Below are 23,007 nucleotides of genomic sequence, written 5' to 3' on the forward strand. Positions count from 1 at the left end.
TAAAATATACTACATCTGTGTTTAAAAATGCTTACAGAAATAAAATATGAGATTTGAAACATGAGAAATAAAAAAATACTATAAAGCATCATTCACATTTAAAAATAATCAGACTTGTAGAAATGAAAACATTGCCTACAAATGAGTTAAAAACCGACTGGATATTGCTAAAGAGAAAATTTGTGACCTAGAAATAGATCAAAAGAATTACCGAAATAGTGATGAACACATCGTGTGTCAATTATATCTCAATAAAGCTGGAAAAAAATTTAAAAATCAAAAAACAAACAAACAAAGAAATAAAGATGAAAAATATAAAAGGAATGTTAAAATGTATGACAGATAGAATGAAGAACCCAAACTTTTACTAATTTGGAGATTCGGAAAGAGAGATTGAGCTACTGAGAGTCGGACAATATTTTAAAGAAATGGTTGGGCATTTGCTTGGATTGATGAAAGACAAGAATTTGCACAACTAGGATGTATTATAAACTCCAAATGGAATAACTTCAACACATGCATGTATTCATTCTCAGATAGCTACACATGCTGGACACAATAGAGTAAAACTTTAGAATATAAAAAATAAATATCTTAAAAGAACCAGAGTTACCTACAAGAAATAAAAAGTCTACTGGTAGACATTTTTAATAATAATGATAGCAGTCAGAATAGAGTGACATTATATATAATTTTAAAAATATAATTTAACAGTGAAGGAATAATGTAGAAATAGAAAACTGATTTATCCATCATTATCACATCGCTGAACATATTTCTATATGACAAACTTCAGGAAAAAGAAAATGATCAAATGATCCCAGAAGAAATATGGGAAATGACGCTAATGGGAATTTAAGGTTTATTGATATAAGGATAATTTTTCATGATATAGAGAAAGAATATCCTCTATCCTTCTGTCAGGATGAGTTCCACAGACAGACTCTTGACTAGAAATAGTTTATTGATCCCAGAAAGATCAATTAAGGGAGTGATAAGATTAGAACAGGAAGAAAATGAATGCAGGCATGTTAATGAGTGGGTTTCCACTGTGGACAACTATAGGTAAATTTTACTGGGAATCTCAGTCTTTGGCTGAGGGATATCTCTGGGACATTAGATTCTTAGCACTGCTTCACGTGGGCTGTAAGATGAAAAGTGCTCAGGCGGAGAGCTGTAGAGCTTGCAGTAAGAAGGTATGAAGTAAACACAGAAACAGTGAACACTGAAGGATAACAAGCAAAGTAATGGCAACTTAACTAGAATTATCAACAAGATCCTAAATAAAGGCTTTTATTAGCTGACTATCATATATTTTATATATGTGTGATATTTATGATATCTATCTACTTACCTATCACCAACCTATTTAAATGCTGTCTATTTCTTTATACCCTGCTCTGTTCCAAAATGTTTTAATGTGGGAAATAGCTTTGTGGGAAGGACTGGAATTAATAAATATAAATAAGTCAATGAAAATGTTTTTAAATGTAAAGTTTTAGAAAATACTGTATAATATTCCTGTATGGAAATTTCACATTTGATCTTGTTTTAATGTTTTACCTGTTTACAGACATCTCCAAGGAAAAGATGCCCAATTTGGGGTTTATTCCAGTGTCATCTGAGGTGGTTCATGAATTTGTTGGAGACATTTTGAAAGACTTACCTTTCCTAAAGAGGTATTGGGCCAAAAGTGTCACAGTAAATACTTGCGTGAAATGAAAAAATTACTCATTACAGATTCTTTGAAATGTAACAAGATAGAGTATATTAGATGTAATACGTATTTGTAACACATAATGAGTTTAATATCAAATTCATCAGTGTCCTTTGATCAATTCTAGGTGAAAATCAACATGGTTTTAATTTTAGAATAAAATCACTTCAGCTGCATATTTTTAATTAATGAATTAATTAATGAATATTTGTTGATGTTGGTGCGACTATTAGAAACATAGAGTGGATCAGGTTCTACGCATCATAAACTACTCTAGGTTCAACCATTACCATATCATGGAAAGGGGAAAGGGGCTATGATTTTTAAAAATATCATTACAAAATGTAATCTATGCTACGTTGTATTTGAAGGCATGTAATATAATATATACATATATTTCTTTTTATCTCATAGCAATGATCCTATTGTAACTTCACTGGTTAAACATAAGGAATTTGATGAACTTGTGCATTGGCATTCTCACAGACTCCTTAGTGATGATCATGACAGAACAAAGTGCCAATTTGATGGTAAGCTCTGTGACTCCGGTGAAATAAATTAAAATAAATTTCACTCCCTGCCTTTTATCTCATAATGGAATATTAGCATATCATGTGGCACAAGTTATATTTCTTGAGAAAGAATTGTCTAGAGGATATTTGGATGAATATCAGTAACAATGGCGATGAAAAAGTTCCATTTCATGTAAAGACAGTCATATATATACATAGCTATGCAGATGTCTGAGGAGGAAGTTCACGGATATGGCATTTGTCCCCACAAGTAAGAAGCTGTCTTACGCGGTAAGATGGTTGTAGTTGAAGAAATCTATGTATTCTTTGATGTCAAAAATATTGAGGCCACAGTCTTTCAAGTAGTTGCAAATGCTTTCACACCACCCAGTGACCATGTGTAATATGTGCCAGCATTTTATCTGCCTTCCTGCTCAGGGTCGTTGGAACTGAAAAAGGAGGCCCATGAAAACATTAATTCTGTAGATGAACAGAAATTGAATTAGGGATCTTTTTTCCTTGGTTCACTTCTTGTCCTCATCTCACCCTAGTCTACCCCTGTGCTCACTCCTACCCTCCTTCAAGTTGACAAAACTTACTTTCAGAAGAATCTAGGAGTGTGCATAGTAAGCATGCATTCGTGAAGTACTTAACAGCCTGCTTAGATTAACTATTAACATTCTTCAAAATGGTTTGATTTGATATATGTAGATAAACATTGAAAAATTAACTAGCTTAGTTACTTTCTTTAGTTGAGTATTATAGTTACAAACTATAGTTAGCAAGTCATACCTCAATTGTTGGTATTTCCTTTGCACTGGATTTTACCATAGTGCAAGTTTTTCTCAGCTGCCAAGCTTTTGACTCCGTGGCTATGGTCTGGAGTAAGGAATTTTCTTTTGAGTGATATAAGCCAGAATATCCTAAATGGATATCTTTTTTACTTTGCCTCTACCTTCCTCTTCTTAACTTTATTCACAGGGCACATGACAGAGATAATGCCCAGAATCTGTAATTCTTTATAGTATCCTGGTATCTGTATTGGGAGGTAGACATGTTACTTCCATTTGTATTGGGAGGTAGACATGTTACTTCCATTCTCTGAGGAAGGTAAGGAATTTTTCTATAGACAAGAGATAGTCTGACTTAAGATTCCTTCTCTATCAAAAGTGAACAGACTAAATTACTTTTCCAAACTAAAAAAAAAAGTACATGTATGGGTGGGACAATGTTAATAGTGAGAATTCTATTGCAAAAATATAGTTGTGTTCCATATTGTCTTTTCTTTTTCAGAAAAATCTAGAAATCCTTATTATCTTAAATCTGCGCAAAAGTATTATGTTTTTCAACGATTTTATGGAAATTCATTAGAATCAGTCTCTTCCAAACTCATTGTAACTCAAGCTATCAAGCCAAAGAATTTTAGTGAACCCAAGAGCAAAAAGGCAAAAGTAAGTTCTATAAATTCTATAAAAGTGTTTTACTTTTCTTTGTCTTTTTATTAAGTTGATATTTGTTCAGTCTCTTTGGTAATTTTTTCTGTGCTCTGCTTTTAAAAAAATATGTCTATTACTTATTATTTTATTTACTTGCTAAGAAACTCTAATCTGCATTTAAAAGGTTATATGGCTCTATACATAATAAAATATATGTTTATTTGAAAAAAAAGACATTAAATGTCTAAAGGCTTGAATTTAGAAATGTAACATTTAGAAGTAGCATTAAAAATATAACTTTTTGGGAGTTCCAGTCCAAGATGACAATATAGGAGGTTCCTAAGCTTACCTTGTCCCATGGACACTCTGAATTAATAGCTAACTTAGTTATTCCTTTTAAAATTTCCTCTGAAGGAAATCTGGAAACTACCTGAGTGACTCCTACACATTGGGTGAATGAGAAAAAAACTTCAACAAAACAGAAAGAGACTAAAACATATTCTTGCAGTAAACACCACCCCCAACATAGTGGCATATAATCAGGAAGAAACTCATGACTCCCACCTTCACCCTCAGGTGGTAAGGGTTTGGACCCAACTTTTAAGATTTCTACCTGAGGGATGGGCCCCTAAAAATCTAGCTCTCTGTGCCAATAGGGATTGCTTCCACAAAATCCATAAGACTATAGCAAACAAAGAAATAGTTTTTAACAGGCTTATACTGGATTGCCTATCTGTCCTCCAGGGCTCAACCAAGGGCATCTGACTAAAACACCTCTCTCCCATTCTTTCCCATAAAGAGGCCCATTTGCATACTTTAAAAGCTGCTCCCTAAGGATCAGTCTTCTAATTTAACACACATCTAGGCATAGACTGCAATCCTCCCTACTTAGCAGGGAGGCTCAGGTCACCATCTCTGTATTCTACCTCTGGCCTGCTCCAAGTGGACAGTGTTATAAGGAAAATAAATATAAGATGTTCTACAAAAGCCTCTCAGTAAATGCAACGCTAAAACCTATAACAGGTAGACATAAGATAAAAAGAAAGAAATCTAAGCTTACCATTATAGACAATTATCAAATCACAAAGGAAGAGACAAAGAGAACAGAACAAATAAATTATAAAACTAACCAAAAAAAAAGGTCAATAGCTACCAATAATTATTTTAAATGTAAATGGTCTAAATTATCCAATCAAAAGATATAGACTGGCCAAATGAATAATAACAAAAAGACCCAAATAAGCTGCCTACAAGAGACTCACTTCAGCTTTAAGGACAAACACAGACTAAAATTAAAAGGATGGAGAAAGATATTCCATGCAAATGGAAACCAAAGAAAAGCAGGTATAGCTATACTTATATCAGAGAAAATAGACTTTAAGTCAAAGACTATAATAAGAGAGAAAGAAGCTCATTACATAATGGTAAAAATGAAAACCTGAAAGCTTTTTATCTAAGATCAGGAATAAGACAAGAATGTCCACTCTTGCTGCAACCCCGCCCCCCCCGCCCCACCATTCTTGTCACTTTTATTCAAAATAGTACTGGAGGTTCCAGCCAGGACAATTAGACAAGAAAAAGAAATAAAAGGGGTCCAAATTGGAAAGAAGTAAAACTATATTTACAGATGACATGATTTTATATGTAGAAAACCCTAAAGATTCCACCCCAAAACTATTAGAACTAATAAATATATTTAGTAAAGTTACAGATACAAATCAGTATACAAAAATTTGCTGCATTTCTATATCAGAAAAAGAAATTATGAAAACAATCTCATTACAACTGCATCAAAAAGAATAAAATACCGAAAATTAAATTTAATTGAGGTGAAAGACTTGGACAATGAATACTATAAAACAGTGATAAAACAATCGTAAAATTTGTATGGAATCACAAAATACCCTAAATAGTCAAAGCAGTTTTGAGGGGAAAAAAAAAAAAGTTGGAAGCATCACATTCTCTGAATTCAAACTATTTTACTAAGTTACAGTAATCAAGACAGTATGGTATTGGCATAAAAACTTTTGAAAGATTGAAACATTGACAAGCTCAATATTATTGGTTAGAATTAAATACTGAGAGAGAGATGACAACTAAAATACTGAGAAAGAGATGACAACTAAAATTAACTTTATAGGCAAAGTTTAGATATTAATTTCATAAATAATCACAATAGTGAAAGCTTTGTGAGATTTCTCTTGTGAAAACAACGAATTTCTAATTTGTCTTTGCAGATTACATCATATTGATAAAAGTATAGTAAAAGTAGGTCTATATTGCATTTACGTTGATCGGAAACATACCTAGATAGAGGAATACATGATCTAGTTTTGGAGAGTTAAGAAAGGCTTCATATAAGAAATATCTTAAGGGACATTAGGGGATAAGGAGGTGACTACAGAGGAATGGAAGAGGAAAACCAGTTCTAGAGACAGCAATAGGAACCAGTGCGTGGAGACATAAAAAAAGCAGTGGCCTGCTTTTGTTATGTTTACTTCTTGATTTATAATCTAGACCACCCTGGAACCTAGAAGATTATCTGCACACAGTCTTTATACTCATTAAAATGAATCGTGATAAGTTTTCAATTAAAAGAGGCTTTAATTTTAAGAAACAGATTCAAAGTAAAATTAAAATTGTGCCTATTCAAAACTGGGATGGTGGTCAAAATAATCAGTCTACACTTAAAAATATTATCCCATTCATGAAATATCTTGGAATATTTCCAGCTTGAGTCATGGTACATTTCTTTCCTTTTTGGGCAGGAGACCAAGGCTGAAATAATTACTAGAGAGAATAAGAAGAGGTTATTAGCCAAGGAAGAACAAAAAGAAGAGAAAAAATGGAATGTTTTGTCGTTTTCTATTGAGGAGGAATTGAAAGAGAATTTAAACTCTGGAATAAAAAACCTGGAAGATTTTTTGAAATTGTGTAAAAGTAACCTAGTGAAAGTTAAAGTGGAAATGGTAGGGCTTACTGCCTGCTTGAAAGCTTGGAAAGAACATTGCAGAGGCCAAGAAAAAGGTATGTGATTCTGTTATTTTGATGAATTGGAGAATTAATTTAAAAAATGAAATGATGATAGCTGTCACTCATTAAGTAGTAATTTGTGTTAGAAGCCTTAGATGCATTATATGATTTTATCCTTAAAAAATTCCTCTAAGTATTCTCACCTCTATTTTATTGACGAGCAATGAAATCTCAGCAAGGGTCCCAGTTGCAAATCCTTTCAATATATGGTCACCAGGTCCTTTCCCTGCCCTGCCCTCCCCCCACTTTATTCTTCTAACTTCAATATGCTGTATGTAGCAAAGTCGGCCTTTCACTGTGGATTCCATTACAGTGAGAAGTGTTAAGATTTGGCTTATGTATTTCTCCCCAACCTAGTCGTTGAATCAGGATTTGAAGTTGGCTGCTACTAAGAGAGATTAGAAATAACAGTGGCTTACCCTCTTGGAAGACTAAGAATTCTGTATTAAATTTCTTTTATAGTCACTTACGGCATTTGATAAGTGTTTGGTAATATTTGTTAAACAGATAATGTATAATATTGATTGGAAGACAGGTAAAATCAAAAACAGCCCTAACATTGTGAGTATGATGAAAGATGAGCAGTGAGAGGGAATAAAAAAATATATATGACTATAAATAAATAAAAAAGAATTAGCGATATCTGTATCTGGCAGTTGTAATAGGCTGATTAAATTGAGAGGCTCCAGTGATTACACCAAATGCTTATCTATGTTCAATAGTGGAACTCAACAAACGTTGCTAAGTTTTTAACCAGATGTTTAAAGTCATCTGAACATTTTCATTTGAACTTGTAGAGAAGGCACGAAAATAATAGGTGGAGAAGAGATCTGTGGTTCCCCACAATTTATACAAACTGTAGCTTTAGTGATCTTATTTCTATCATGAACTACAAGATTTTTCTTTATCTCCAGCATTACACAGCTACTGCTCAGTTATCCACCTGAGATGATGAAGTGTGTATAGTTGCACTTTAATTTTATTTTATTTAGTACTTTGTATTCTAAAATCTCCATTAATGTCAAGTAAGATAGGTCAGATTAATAGTTTGGATGACTAATCTTAGATAATCAAACATTTATTATTTTCAGTGGTCTTTATAACAGTTTTATTGTTTATTCTTTGCCAAGGTAAAACCACAAAAGATTTAAGTATTGCTGTTCAAATGATGAGAAGGATCCACTCCTTGATGGAAAAATACCCAGAATTTTTGCAAGAGGCAGATCTGCAGCTCATAGCCAGATGTCTTCAGTATTTAGGATTTGATGAGTTGGCAAATTCTCTATCTCCAACAGAGGTAATGTTTTCAGGATAGATCCATTTTAACAGAGTAATTATACGTAAAATGTATACATAAATGCCTTGCAAGTTCAATTACCTCTTCTAGATTTTTTTATCTGAAAATATTTACTCTGAGTTTATAATCATTATTAGTAATCCAGCTGCCCAAATTTAAAAAGTAATCTTGAATTAGAAGGCTTGTACAAATCCTTGTCTGGAAAAACATTAAATGCCAGATTATCTCTGCAGACCCTTAAAACTAATCCTGTGTTTAATTCTAGCAAATGAAAAAAAAATTAAACTGTATATTGGGATTGTGAATTGTCTTTAAATATCAGATTATAGCTATAAATCGCATGATGGATATTTGAAAATATTGATGTCTGCTAATGTACTCATAATTAAGTAATGATTACTTGATAAAGAAATTCTTTAATAAATATTACAAAATGTAAAGACTGGTAAATGATTTTTTTCATAAAAACTAAGTAAAATGCTTTCAAAATGGACTTTTAAAATAATTTAGGTTGCAGGAGATGACATAAAGGAGAAGAAAAAGAATATATATTCAGTTGGCATTGGGCCAGTTCGGTTTCAACTGCAATACATGGGGCATTATTTGCTTCGAGATGAGAGAAAAGATCCAGATCCCAGAGTTCAGGATTTTATTCCTGACACATGGCAGGTAATGGCTGAAGGAAACAAACATTTTTGTATTTTATTATTAAATGCGATTTCAGAAGCTTGTCATTATTGTGGCTCTACATATTATATTTATTATGAACTTCTTAAAATTGACATATTACTTAAAATTATTTGTCATTGGCAATGTAAAATGTGGATCTTTTTCCAACTTAAAGGAAGTAAAATTTTCATTTCATTCAATTTTCATAAATAGACCATTTCCTTGGAAGTACGGTGACGAATTTAGATGTATTTTTTTTTTAGTTCTGTCTTATCCATTTACATCATAGGGAGCAGCCTCCAAGTTTTCCCAGTGTCAATAGGATTTCATATGTAAGTATGTAAGTGTACATAGAGAAATTTGGGCAGTTTCAACCATGTAGACAATTGTTTAGATACTTATATGCCTCATCTGTGACCATAGTAGCTATTCTTCCATAAATAAATGTAAAATTAATATTTATGGATATAAAATTTGGAATAAAATGGTGTGTTTCTGCGTAGATTGAACTGTATAAAATTGCTCATAAATTGAACATGTTTACTCACAAAAATGCAATTAAATAAACTCAATCTAATAGACTCCTTTCCAGAATCTGACTTTATCTTTCTTTTTTTGTTTTGTTTTGAGGAAGATAATATCAGATATGTTTTCTTTTATTTTATATAGCATTTTCTTTCTAGGATAATTCAATGTTGATGTTCTTTTAAACTTAGTACCAAAATGAAAAACTTTCTCTCTAATGATCTGCCCTGAGGATTTTGTTTTGGAGAATCAGAGGAATTAAGAATGAGATGAGAGGTTCTTTATTTAGCACCAATTTTGTAGACAGCCCCAAGGCCTAGTCCTACCCGCAACTGTTGCAGTTTGCTTTGACTATTGACTCTAGGTTCACGTTTCTGGGTTATCGGCATTTTTTCCCCACACATAAATTTCACAGTCAGAACCTAGATAGTAATACATATTTCTCTTTAATTACCCAGGAAAATTTGGTCTCACATAGTTCATTCTAACATAGGATAATCTAATGGTAGTCGTAATTGTAGGTCTCAAAATTTATATATTTCCTTACAGTGGTTTTTATTTATTTATTTTAAATTAATTTATTTTTAGTATTGCCTCACCCATTTGTTGCATGCCTCACCCCGACCTCTGGCTTTCTGGCTGGTTAGCAATCTGAACTTTGGTTTGTTTTTTTCTTTAGATTCTGCATATAAGAAAGGTCATACAGTATTTATCATCTTCTTACTGGCTTATTTCACTAAGCATAATGATCTCAAAGTTCATCCATGAAGTTGCAAATAGCAAGATTTTATTTTTTTATGGATGAATAATATTACATTATATAGAGTGTAATTATATATACCACTATTTATCCATTTAATTATTAACAGACACTTAGGTTGTTTCATATCTTGGCCAGTGTAAATAATACTGCAGTGAACATGGGGTGCATTTATCTTTTCAAATTAGTGTTATTGTTTTCTTTAGATAAATACCTAGAAGTGGAATTGCTGGAACATCCACATAGTTTTTCACGTGGCTGCGCAAATGTGCAATCCCACCAATAGTGCACAAAGATTCCTTTTTCTCTATATTCTTGCCAACACTTGTTATTTCTTCTTTTTGATTAGTAGTCATTCTAACAGGTACGAAGTAATGTCTCACTGCAGTTTTCGTTTGTATTTCCCCACTGATTAATAATATTGAATTTCTTTTTATATACTTGTTGGTCATCTATATGTCTTCTTTGGAAAATGTTGATTCAGATCCTTTGCCCATTTTGAATTGGATTGTTTGGTTTTTGCTGTTAAGTTGTATGAGTTCTTTGTTATTTTGAATATTAACCTCTTTTCAGATATATAATTTGCAAATATTTTCTCCTGTTCAATAGGTTATCCTTTCATTTTATTGATGGCTTTCTTTGCTGCACAGAAGCTTTTCAGTTTCATGGAGTCCCATGAAACTTGTTTGTTTTTGTTTTGTTGCCTTTGTTTTTGGATTCATATTTAGAAAATCATTGCCAAGACCTATGTCAGGAGCTTAATAACTATGTTTTCTTTTAGGAGTTCTATGATTTCAGGTCTTACATTTAAATCTTTAATCCATTTTTAGTTACTTTTTGTGTATGATGTAAAGTAGGGGTCCAACTTCACACTTTTGCATGTGGCTGTCTAGTTTTCCCAATAATTATTGAAGAAACTATCTTTTACTCAGTGTATATTCTTGGTTCCTTTGCCATAAATTAATTGACCATAAATGCATGCGTTTATTCTTAGACTCTCTGTTCTGTTCCATTAATCTATATGTCTGTCTTTATGCCAGTACCACACTGTTTTCATTACTATAGCTTTGTAATATAGTTTGAAATCAGGGAGTGTGATGCCTCCAGCTTTGTTCTTTCTTAAGGTTGCTTTGGGTGTTCAAGGTCCTTTGTGCTTCCATACAAGTTTTAGAATTGTGAATTCAATTTTTGTGAAAAGCGCCGTTGGAATTTTGATAGGGATTACATTGAATCTGTAGATTGCTTTGGGTAACATGGACATTTTTACAATATTAATTCTTTCCATCCATGAGTATAAAATATCTTTCTATTCATTTGTATCTTCCCCAATTTCTTTTTTTTAAAGTAGACTTTATTGTTTTCTTATTTTTCAATTTCAGTTGACATTCAATATTATATTAGTTTCAGGTGTACAGCTTAGTGGTAAGACATTTATATAATTTTTTCAATTTCTTAATGTCTTATAGTTTTGAGTATACAAGACTTTCCCCTTTTGGTTAAATTTATTTCTCAGTATTTTGTTTCTGATAGTTTATTTTTAGTATCTAAAAATGCAACAGATTTTTATGTATTGATTTTGTGTATTGATTTTTAATTAGTTCTAGTAGTTCTTTTTTTTTGTTGGAATCATTATTGCTATGAACTTCCCTCTTAGAACCGCTTTTGCATCATCCCATAAATTTGGTATGTTATATTTCCATTCTCATTTGTCTCACAGTATTTTTTTATTTCTCTTTTGACTTATTTCTTGGCCCATTGGTTATTGAGTAGCACATTGTTTAATCTTTCTATATTTATGAATATTCCAGTTTTCTTGGTGTAATTGATTTCTAGTTTCATATATTATGTTTGTTCACGCTTGATATCTATCACTTTGTCTTTCTTATGTTGATGATAATATAGTACCTTAAAAAATTCCTGCCTCCTTTACAGGAGCAGGAGAACAAGTGCTTACTTCAGTGCAGGACACAAGGCAGTAAGTGCTCTTCATTAATGCTGCAGATATTACCATTCTTTTGATGCACTTCACTCTGAGGTGTGGTTCAGAGTGGACTTACATTTAGAGAATAGCATATTAGGATTCCGGGGGGGTTTATCACAAAGCACCCATCATACAGGCTTATGATTATTGACTAGCCCTCATGATGAATTAAAGCATAGATTGAAGGGATGAAATTCCCGCATGCTCTCCAAAATAGGTGCCCATCCTGTGTAGAAATTAAAAGATAAGTAATAAAATAATGAATTATTATTTTTCTTCTCAGCCACTTTTTTACCATCGTGAAAATACATAATATGGCTACTTCTTAGAACTTAGTTTCTGAAAGTTATCTGCACTTAATCAATGACAAATAATTAGAAAAAAGATCTTTCTAATAACATATTTTATTCAGAATCTCTTTCCATTTTTCACACACTAACCCACCTCCAGTTGCCCAAAAACATAGCAGTTCTCTCATCTGAGAGAATATCATAGTGCTTTAAATTTTCCTGAGTCTCTTTATGTCTTTTTACTTCCAATTATTCCATTTGAGGTTCAGAAAGTTATATTAACAGTGTATTAATATATTCGTTTTGGTAACGAGCTGTTCTTATTATTGATACAAATGGTGCTCTAAACCCTGCAGCGAGAGCTCCTCGATGTTGTGGATAATAATGAATCAGCAGTGATCGTTGCCCCAACATCCTCAGGCAAAACCTATGCTTCCTACTACTGCATGGAGAAAGTGCTGAAGGAGAGCGACGAAGGGGTGGTTGTATATGTTGCACCAACGAAGGTAGTGCTCAAGTGATTTTAATTTTCTCTTTCATTCTTGAAACTTCTCTTTCAAAATAATGCATGCAGTCATGTTGTGATTCTATTTCACTTCTTTAAAAATTTATGTACTTTCCAGTTCTACTGAGATATAATTGACATATAACATTTTATTATTTAAGGTGTCAGACATGATGACTCGATATATGTATACGCTGTGAAATGACCACAATAAGTTAGTTAACATTCGTTACCTCAAATAGTTACAGTTTTTTTTTTCTCGTGATGAGAATGTTTAAGATCTACTCTCTTAGCAACTTTCAAATATTCAAGACAATATTGTTCATTATAGTCCCCATGCTGTATGTTATATCCCCAGAACTTATTTATCTTACATCTGGAAATTTGTCCCTTTTGACCTCCTCCTCCAGCCTCTGCCTCTGGCAACCACCGATCTGTTCAGTTTCTAGTAGTTTTAATTTACTTTTTAGTTTGCATTTTTTCTTTAGTTCCAGAGACCAAAATACTTTCCTTAGAACTGTTGGGAGGAAAAGTCTGGTGTTATGATCTTGTCATTCAACATTATGAATTGACAAAAGTACCCACACCTCGCTCGGCAATGTTGAGTTGCTTAAGAACCTAATATTGACTCTGCAGAGTTTATGGGATGTATCTAATCTGCTGTTGGGCCTTAGTGACTGCTCTATTTATCAAGCAAGGTTGTTCAGCCATATATCTAGAACTCCATATGCTGAACTTAAAAACAAGATAGGATTTTTGTCATTTAGGTGAAAGTTTGATTTTCAGGAAATATCAGTTTGTGTATCCTCATTCACAGCCCTTTGTTTTCAATGTGATTACAATTAGGAAAGGCAAATTTATTTGGGATAACTGTAATTCTTCAGATTAGTATGAATTCAGACTCCATTTTATTTTCTAGGAAAATGCATAGTGTTGAGTGACTTGCAGTCAGCTTCAGAATCAGATTGATTGATATGATTAGTTAAAATTAGCACTTCATACTTCAGTGTAGCTTTTTTTTTGTTTTTCATGCTTATGAAAGCATGAAGTGCTCATTGTTGGAAATTAATATGTCAAGAAAATATATCAAGAAAAATTAAGCTTACTAGAAGTGAAATTGGCAAGTCAACACAATACTTATTGCCAAATGACCTCTAAAAGTTTAAGTCCATTTTTATTTTCACTAGCAGTATATGACAATGTACATTCTCTCATTTTTTCCTATGTTCCTATATCATTTGAAAAGTTTTTGTCATATTGATAAGTGAAAATTTTTACCTCATCTAAATTTGAATTTTTATTACTCGTAGTGATTTGGGCATCTTTACATATGATTTTGGGGCATTGATATTTATTCACAAACTACTTGTGAATGTATTTGCCTGTCTTTTTTTTTTTCTATGTGGACGAGAATGTCTTTTTATTAATTTATCAGAACTTTGTACAATTAATATACTACTTTCTTTTTAAATTATAATGAATGTGCTTTTATTTGTCATTTTGTCTTTTTACTATATCGTAGTCTTATTATTAATAATATTTTGGTAATATCTTTGTATAGTCAGATCTATCAATATTTTCATTTAGCTTTTCCATGTGTGCTCAAATATATAAAAATATATGAAGATGTTCACTTTCTAGTATCTTTACACTTATGTTTTAAAATTTAAATTTTATGTGGAGTTTTTTTTCCACATTAAATGTGAAATAGATGTTCATAGGTTTTCACACTTTCAGGCTACATACTTGTTCCAGAGCATTGCTCTACCTATTCATGTTATATTCAAATTTAAGATGTCTGGAGGAAGTCCTCAAACATAAGAACCACAAATCTCCCTCAACTATCCCTTACTTGACTTTTCTTCTATAGCAGACTCACAGTTATCTCTATGCCTTGGTAATTTGGATATCAGTTTTTTGTTTTGTTTTGTTTTTTGTTTTTGTTTTTTTGTTCCCCTGAAGTGTGGGCGACTTTTCCTGTTTTTGTTTTTTTGTTTTTCCTTCTAATGAAGCCATTTTTTTTTTTCCTATTTTGCTTTAGGGTGAGGTTTATCAATGAGGTTCACATGCTTAGTCAAGCATCTCAGAGCATGTTAGTTCGTTTAGAGTAGACGAGTATTGGAAGGGATATTAAGCTTTCAGCACTTGTAGCAGGATGTATTTTCATAGTTCTGTTGTTCTCTGAGGTCTTGACTGTACTTTATTATGTGACAAACGAACGTCTTCTGTTGTCAATCAGGCCCTCGTTAATCAGGTGGCAGCAACTGTTTACAGCCGTTATACCAAAAATATTCCAAATGGTGGATCTCTGTGTGGTGTTTTTACAAGGGAATATCGTCATGAAACCCTAAACAGTCAGGTAGGATCTATTTAGTTAATGCATTTGTTATCAAATTATATAATAGTACTTATATGTCTTTTTCACTAGCAATTTAACATCTTCACAGGCCTTATGGAAATAATTTTCTTGAATTTACAAAAGATCAAATGGCTTTAGAGAAAATTTGATATTGTTACATTACAAAGAGTGAGAAATAGAGCTCACCTTTTTAAAAGGACACTTATATTTTGATTTCCAATTTCAGTTATATAGTTCATTGCATCATCTTGGTTTACAACTTGATGTAAAATGATCTGAAGAAACCAACGTTATAAATATATTAACAAACACCAAATCCTAATCAGAATTACTTTTTCTTGATAAGTAGAATTCTCTTACTTTTCTTGATGAGTCAGATACTCATGATAATTTAAAAAATATATTATGGGCAGAAAACGGGATGTTAAGTAAATCACAGACAGTTCTCCTCCTATTAAACTCATAAAGAAGCCAATAAGACTAAACAAAAAGTAAAAATGTGATTATAGAACATTGTACAGTAGACATGGAGATGTGCTTCCCAGATCATGTTTCAAGGAAGGATTTGCTGCCAAGATATGGGAGTATGATCAAGACAAATACCAGCTGTTAGTTTCCCTAGTTCTGGCTCCATTGTTTATACCATGTGACTGAGATAGGCAGGGTTATAAACACTGGGCTATTCCAACTTCATGTGGAATTCCTCCGATAGCCAATATTTACTCTAGAATTTTGAACCGGGTTGGCCATGTCTTCATCAGGCCTATTTTGAAGTTTAGCTTCGACCTCTGCCCTATTCTGCTTCCCCCTACTTCCACAGTTGTTGACTCTTCATAAGCATTTTTCATTCTAAACTGTATCTCAGGGTCAGATTTTGAAGACATAAACCTGCGACAATGAGTTTTTTCTATGTTTATTAATTTGAATGCTTATAAATAAGAATTTAAATTTCAAATATGATATTTTACCATTTTGACCTGTAAAATTACAATTTCATATGATTCCAACTAATATATCTCAATTTTAATGAAACATTCTCAGAAGAAATATTATATCCTATTTATCAGCTGGTATATTTAGGAGTTATAAATCTATCTTTTATATTCTTAAGTCTGTACGTAGTAAGTATGCAAAAACTCTGTTAATACACTATTATTATTTTTAGGTGCTTATTACAGTGCCTGCCTGCCTTGAAATTCTGCTGTTAGCTCCTCATCGCCAAGCATGGGTGAAAAAGATCAGATACGTTATATTTGATGAGGTAGGTTTGGTAGTATTTCTCTGGGTTGATTTCCTAGTGTTCACAAATGCTATAATGAAGAACTTCGATGCCTCAGGACATTTGCCACTTTTTATGGGGTTCACATTGGGTAGATACTTTTTTCTGAATGGTTTCCCAGTGAATCATACTTAGCCTTTTGGTTCCATTTTCCCGTTGTGACTTAACGGGGCATATCAATGTATGCTGCAGAGCTCTCTGTATGGGAGAGGAACCTGTCATTTGATGGCTGCTGTGTCAGAGGAGCAGAAATAACCACCATGGCATAAGTTTTCCTGGACAGATGTCAAAATCCATTCTTTGATCTTTAAAGCAAAGGATTTTAGGCTCTAATGATGTTATTTATGTAACTTATGTAAGTTATTTTATCAGTCATGGTCCCGACTGCAAACAAGTGACACACTCAAAATACAATTCAAGAAGAATGTTTTCTGCAAGTGTGAGTGAAACTATAGAGGTTCATGCAGTAATTCGGAGCTCTTAGCTTACCTCTAGGCTTAAAGGGACAAAGTAAAGAAGCGGTTACTGAAACTTTAAAGGAGATTCTAATTGATTTGTCTACATTTTGGGGGAGCAGTTACTTTAGTTGAGGGACATAGCTGGCTCAAAGTAACCATATCCTATTGGAAGGGAACCAATAGGTTAAAGACCTCATTCTTATTCTATTCCCTTGGCCAAATACAGTGGAACCAGAGAGCATTGGAGCCCTTTTGAGGTAGTCTGTACAGGTTGATTTCCCTTGGCAGAGAGAGCAGGTAAAAAACAATGGAGAGTTATAGGGTCAAATAGAAAATATTTAGAAAATTTTTATAGCAGCATTATTAGGAACATTTATTAAAAGAAACTTAAAACATTTTTAAAGTATATATATATATGTGTATGTGTGTGTGTGTGTGTGTGTGTGTGTGTGTGTGTGTGTGTTTGTTTCAAGGAGTTGTCAATTTGAGGAGAAAAGATAATGTCTATATTTAACTTAACTTTTCCTGTTGTAAACTTGGAGCTACCAAACAGGTTGTGCTTTTGATTTGTTCAATACTGATTTTTGGATAATCTCTGTATATTGCATCTTGAGGGTCTTGAATATTCCTTTTCAAAAAATAAATTCAACAACTTTGTCTTTGCAATCTAGAACCTTGAGTTACACTGTAACCTCAAAACTCTGAAATGATATGTCATTTTTATATAAGGGTAAAGCTGAAAGGTTTTGAAGACTAATACTTTTTTCTGGTTGGGTCAGGGGAAAGTGCTACCTAGTAAAAAGCACAAAGTTAATATTCAACAGTATGCTATGTTCTCAACCAGGGCAAAGTCAAAAGGGCAGTGAAAAATTTTTAAATTATTCGGTTCTGATAGTAAGTCCTTTCCAGTTGATCGCCAAGTGTCATAATGTAAATTGTTTAAAGAAGATCACATTTGAGAATCTTCCATGAATCTCTTTCAATTTGCTTTATTTGGTCAAAAGACATTCACTTATTCATTCTGCAAGTATTTAAGGAGTACCTCCGCAGTTCTAGGCACTGTCGGTGCTGGGAATGCCCAGGTCTAAGGTCACAGAGTAATTGAAAAAAAGGAATTAAGTAAGCACACTAATGACTGTGCCAGCCCACATTAGTATATGTTGTGAAGAGAATGAGTAGGCTGTCATGACTGTGATAATGAAGGGGGATGGTAGGAGGACAGCTGTCTGGAATGAGCCATCAGAAAAGTCATTTTAATAGAGTGACGTTAAGCCGAACTCTGTACAGGTTGAAAAGGGAGGGTAAGAGAATCGTGAGCAGAGGGAATAATATATGTGAAATCTCTAAATAGGAAAGTTTTATTCAAGGAATAAAGAAAAGGCCAGTGCGTCTGGGACAAAGCAAGAGCGAGACGGGAAAGAGTGACCTGAGATGAAGCTAGAGAGGTTAGCAGGGGCCAAATTATGACAGGCATTTCACACTCTGTTAAGGAGATTATATTTTGTTCCATGTGTATTGTCAAGATATTGAATACATTTATTTAGGGACATGGCCTAATCTAATTTATCTTTCAGATATATCGTTTTGCTATGATATGAAGAATTCATGGAGCAGGAGGGGAAGCTAGGAGAAAAGTCAGGATATTGTGGTAGGGCAGAGGAGATGTGATGATGACTTGGTTGGCAGTAGGCATGGAGAGAAATGCAAGATTACAAAGAAATTTTTGTAAGTAAGATAAAGAGAAATCATTGAGAAAATGGTTATGGGAATTAGGGGAAACGTGAAGATTTTCTATTGCCTGAGTTTGTTGTTATTTTTAATGTATTTAGCATGGTGGATTAAAGGTTTCAGGAAACTATATATGACAGTTTAGGTGTCCATGTCTTATTTTCATGTGCTATTTTAAAAATAACTTCAAGAGAGAAATTTTTGTCTTTAATAGGTCCATTGTCTTGGTGGAGAAATTGGAGCAGAAATTTGGGAGCATCTCCTTGTCATGATCCGATGTCCCTTTCTGGCTCTTTCTGCTACAATAAGCAACCCTGAACACCTTACTGAGTAGGCATTAGCTTTCAGCTTGGATAGAATGGTTATCTGTATTGAACATTCATACGTCGTACTTTATAAATGAATTCTGAAGAGTTTTATACATTTCTAGTGAATTTGTTAATTTATCTGTGGATATTCAAGGAACAGAGTCTCCCTCACACCCCCTGACAGGTGCTGAGCAAGGCCACATTCTATAAAGGAAAAGTGAGGACTCTCCCAGCCAGATCTGCAGCTGAGTAGGAAATTTCCCGCTCATCTCAAAAAAACTTCACGAGAGTGATTGATTTATGTTCTTTTTTCTCTGTCCTTTACCAAGAAATAAAAATAAAATAGAATAATGACACATTGTCCCAAGGGCCTTGAGATTTCTTATATTGTCCCACTTTATAGATATTTAGAAAAATAACAAAGCCTTATTCGTTGAAATCCTCATATGATGTCATTGGGCCAGATTTTTGCCCACTAATAATAATAGTTATATCAAAGACTCCTATGTGCCAGGTACTGTTCTAAGTGCTTTGCATACATTAACTTAATTTAAATGCCCAACAACCCTTATGATTTACTATTTCCATTACTACTATTAGAAAACATCTCCAATACTACTACTATTATTTCCATTTTAAAATGTAGAAAATGAAGCCTGAAGAGATTAAGTGATTTAACAAGAGACACAGCTAGTAGTGAGGAGGTTGGGAGTCAATCTCGGGTAGTCCCTTTCTAGGGCCTGCTCCTTTAAGCACAATTTTTAAGGCACATGACATTTTCTTTATTTAAAATATTTTATGTCACAGGAAATGTTTCCATGTTCTGACTAAATAATATGTACATTTATTTTTTAAGGTGGCTACAATCAATAAAATGGTACTGGAAACAAACAGACAGTATAATAGAAAAAAATAATGCTTCTAAAAGAAATGATGGCTATCGTGCCAATTTTCACAAAGACTACTTGCGAATGAAGCAATCATATAAAGTTAGACTTGGTATGTTTGATATATTCATAAGGAGTTTTACCCTATACTTTAAAATTATTCTAGTCATTGTATGTTCATTCATTTGGAAATTCTTGCTCTTCATTTTTAGTGCTCCATGGAGAGAGATACAATGATTTAGAGAAGCATATATGTTCAGTAAAACACGGTGAGATTTATTTTGATCATTTTCACCCATGTGCTGCACTAACAACAGATCATGTGAGTAATATTTCAGCCGTATTTGTTCTGAGTAATATAAATTATTTGCATATATTACAATTAAAAAGCTGCCTAGTTGATACTTATTGGAATTATAGATACTGTATAATAGGTATTTAACCTTAGTTTTCAAAGTAACAAGAATAACTATAGTTTTCATTGGTTCCTCCATGGTGTTTGGATCTACAAAGCTTAGAAATGACTGAAAATTTTAACCCGAAGTTTTTTGGTTAATTTTATTTACTCTTGGACATTATCTTTGCCCATTTTCTTTCTTATGAGAGCCCATGTCTATCTGTCTACAGTTCTGGCTACTTAAAATAGAGGAAAGGCACTGAGACCAAAATGCTAATCTTGCCAAGTATTCCAAACCATTGCACTTGCTGCTACTTAAAGATAACTGGCCTTGAACCATTCCATACTAAATAAATAATTTTTTAAAATACTATTTTGTTTTTAAAATGCCAGGCGATAATAGAGAAAGAAGAGAGAAGGAGAGGAGAAAGAGAAACGAGTCTTCAACGATTTATATGTGGATTGTTGTCTATATTCTAATTTTAGGGTGTGACTTAGGTCACTAGAATTTTGTTCATATTTAGATTTTGGATTGGATTTTGGATCTGAAACTAACTTTTAGTGAAGCTACAATTATATGTAACAACACTAAGTACCTGTGATAATCTGGTCACAATGAATTAGTTTAAGCAAGAAGACACTTTTCATTAACATACCAATCAAAACTTGATTTTTTGATAGTGAAGCAATAAAATGGAGGTATTAGAAGACCTCATTTGGGATACTGAGTGGAGGAAGATTTATTAATTTTTCTTGCATATTTTTCTTCATTTCTCATCCTATTCCCAAGAATAGCCCAGTCTAAATCTGGTTGCCTCTCAATGTGATAATTAGTCAATAGTTTGTCATCCTTGCAAGATTTGGAAAGTTAAATATAGTCTAAATTTTATTGTCATATTAAGTCTTCTTTTTTATTGTTTATTGGGTTGACTTTGGTTAATAAAATTATATAGATTTCAAGTATACACTTCAACAATACATCATCTGTATTTTGCATTGTGTGTTCACCACCCAAAGTCAAATCTCTTTCCATCACCATACATTTGACCCCCTTTACCCTTATCTACCTCCCTTCCACCTCTGGTAACTACTAAACTATTGTCTGTGTCTATAAGTTTTTGTCTGTTTGTCTTGTTTGTTTGTTGTTTTCAATTTTATATTCTGCACATGACAGAAAATATATGGTTCTCAACTTTTTCTGTCTGAATTATCTGACAGTTATTAAGACACATACACTTTATCTAAAATATTTGGGGTCACAGAAAGTAGTTCCACCTTCTGTCTAATTAATGTCTCTAGACCCACAAAGCTAATTTAGATAATTAATAAAGATAATTCTGATTTTGACAAGTCTTCAGTGGCTTTCCTTTGCAGATAGCTAAATGCACAGCTCCAAGCTTGGCTTTCAAGGTCTTTTATGACCTGACCTCAAAGTCCTTTCTATTCATTCACTTGACATATCTTACCTGGATGCCCTCATGATTTATAGTGTTCCTAGAATATTTCCTCCCAGATGCCAAATGTCAGTTATCCTGATCCTGGTTATCTTCTATGACTCTTCTAATGTGAAACCTCTTCAGAATCTACCTGTGACTTTTTTAGCCAGATATAATTTCTCTGTAGCACCGTATTTGTATTTCTTAAATGACAGAAATCATGGCCAGCTTTCTACTAAAATGTTCACATGCGTGTCTTCTTTATTGTATAGATTTAACCCCTTGGAGACAAATTATGTGTCCTTACAGTTCCTAACAAACTGCTATGTATATAAAAGGTGCTTAATAAATGTCTGTTAAGTAAAGATAGCCAGACTAAGTTTTTACTTACTTTGTATCCTAAGAGTTTTACATAATTTGTCTCTTTTAATGATGAATGCCTTATTAATATTCCCAATTTACAAAGGAAGGTGAGGCATAGAGAACTAGAGTAACTCACTGTTACTCCATTAAGTAAGTTGTAGGGCCAAGGTGCAATCTCAGATTGATTCCAGTATTCTGAATGGTCTGTTGAAGAAATACTTGAATGAGGAAATCAAGGAGAATCACTTTATAGGTTTTGGGCTATGATACTATGGCTTCTAAAAACAATTGAATGAATCCTAATGATGGTAATTTTCTAATTGGATTTTAGTATAGGAGTTTCTCTTTTGTGTGGCAGTGGCCCAATCCAAAATCTAAATATGAACAAAATTCTAGTGACCTAAGTCACACCCTAAAATTAGAATATAGACAACAATCCACATATAAATCGTTGAAGACTCGTTTCTCTTTCTCCTCTCCTTCTCTCTCCTTTCTCTATTATCGCCTGGCATTTTAAAAACAAAATAGTATTTTAAAAAATTATTTATTTAGTATGGAATGGTTCAAGGCTAGTTATTTTTAAGTAGCAGCAAGCACAATGGTTTGGAATACTTGGCAAGATTAGCATTTTGGTCTCAGTGCCTTTCCTCTATTTTAAGTAGCCGTTGATGGAGTAACTGGAAAGCAGTAGAACTGCTACTATGTGCTCTGATCCCACATGACTTCTGCAAAGGTCATGCTGTTGTATTAATCTTCTAAAGACTTTTGGACTTTTGCAACAGGAATACAGAATGAACAAAAACAAAAGCCTGGATGTTATTGCGTATGTTTTGACAGCTGCGTGTGTAGCATGTGTTTATAAAGGAGGCTTTCTGAGGTAGAAGTGATGAAAAGCAAGTACATTTTTTTTCCAAATCAGTAAATAATCCTTGTATAAAATACTTCGGATTAAGATGAAAGAACTGAGTTGCAAGAAAAAGCATAGTAAACTGTGGCAACGTAAAGGGAAGGACCACCCACCTTGGTCGTATCCTCTAGAGCTCTGCCGTAGAAACGGTTCTAGAAGG

At 33.1% G+C, this 23,007-nt stretch overlaps 1 protein-coding gene across 7 annotated transcripts in view; it reads left to right on the forward strand.

The window, feature by feature from the left end:
• LOC107512537 (probable ATP-dependent RNA helicase DDX60) overlaps nucleotides 1–23,007 on the forward strand; it is an 88,484-nt gene that overhangs the window by 27,783 nt on the left and 37,694 nt on the right. For all 7 annotated transcript variants that reach the window (XR_004954894.1, XM_036233615.1, XM_036233617.1 and 4 more), the window contains exons 11-22: nucleotides 1,574–1,679; nucleotides 2,132–2,247; nucleotides 3,523–3,680; nucleotides 6,434–6,692; nucleotides 7,829–7,995; nucleotides 8,506–8,664; nucleotides 12,577–12,726; nucleotides 14,965–15,084; nucleotides 16,250–16,345; nucleotides 18,764–18,879; nucleotides 19,714–19,856; nucleotides 19,957–20,066. Coding sequence is in view for 6 of the 7 variants with exons in the window: in XM_036233615.1 (XP_036089508.1) it covers nucleotides 1,574–1,679; nucleotides 2,132–2,247; nucleotides 3,523–3,680; nucleotides 6,434–6,692; nucleotides 7,829–7,995; nucleotides 8,506–8,664; nucleotides 12,577–12,726; nucleotides 14,965–15,084; nucleotides 16,250–16,345; nucleotides 18,764–18,879; nucleotides 19,714–19,856; nucleotides 19,957–20,066 (1,700 nt within the window). In the remaining variant the exon portion in view is untranslated. The remainder of the gene's footprint in view (nucleotides 1–1,573; nucleotides 1,680–2,131; nucleotides 2,248–3,522; nucleotides 3,681–6,433; nucleotides 6,693–7,828; nucleotides 7,996–8,505; nucleotides 8,665–12,576; nucleotides 12,727–14,964; nucleotides 15,085–16,249; nucleotides 16,346–18,763; nucleotides 18,880–19,713; nucleotides 19,857–19,956; nucleotides 20,067–23,007) is intronic.

The sequence above is a fragment of the Rousettus aegyptiacus genome, unplaced genomic scaffold (assembly GCF_014176215.1).
Source record: "Rousettus aegyptiacus isolate mRouAeg1 unplaced genomic scaffold, mRouAeg1.p scaffold_m13_p_16, whole genome shotgun sequence".
Taxonomy (NCBI): Eukaryota; Metazoa; Chordata; class Mammalia; order Chiroptera; family Pteropodidae; genus Rousettus; species Rousettus aegyptiacus.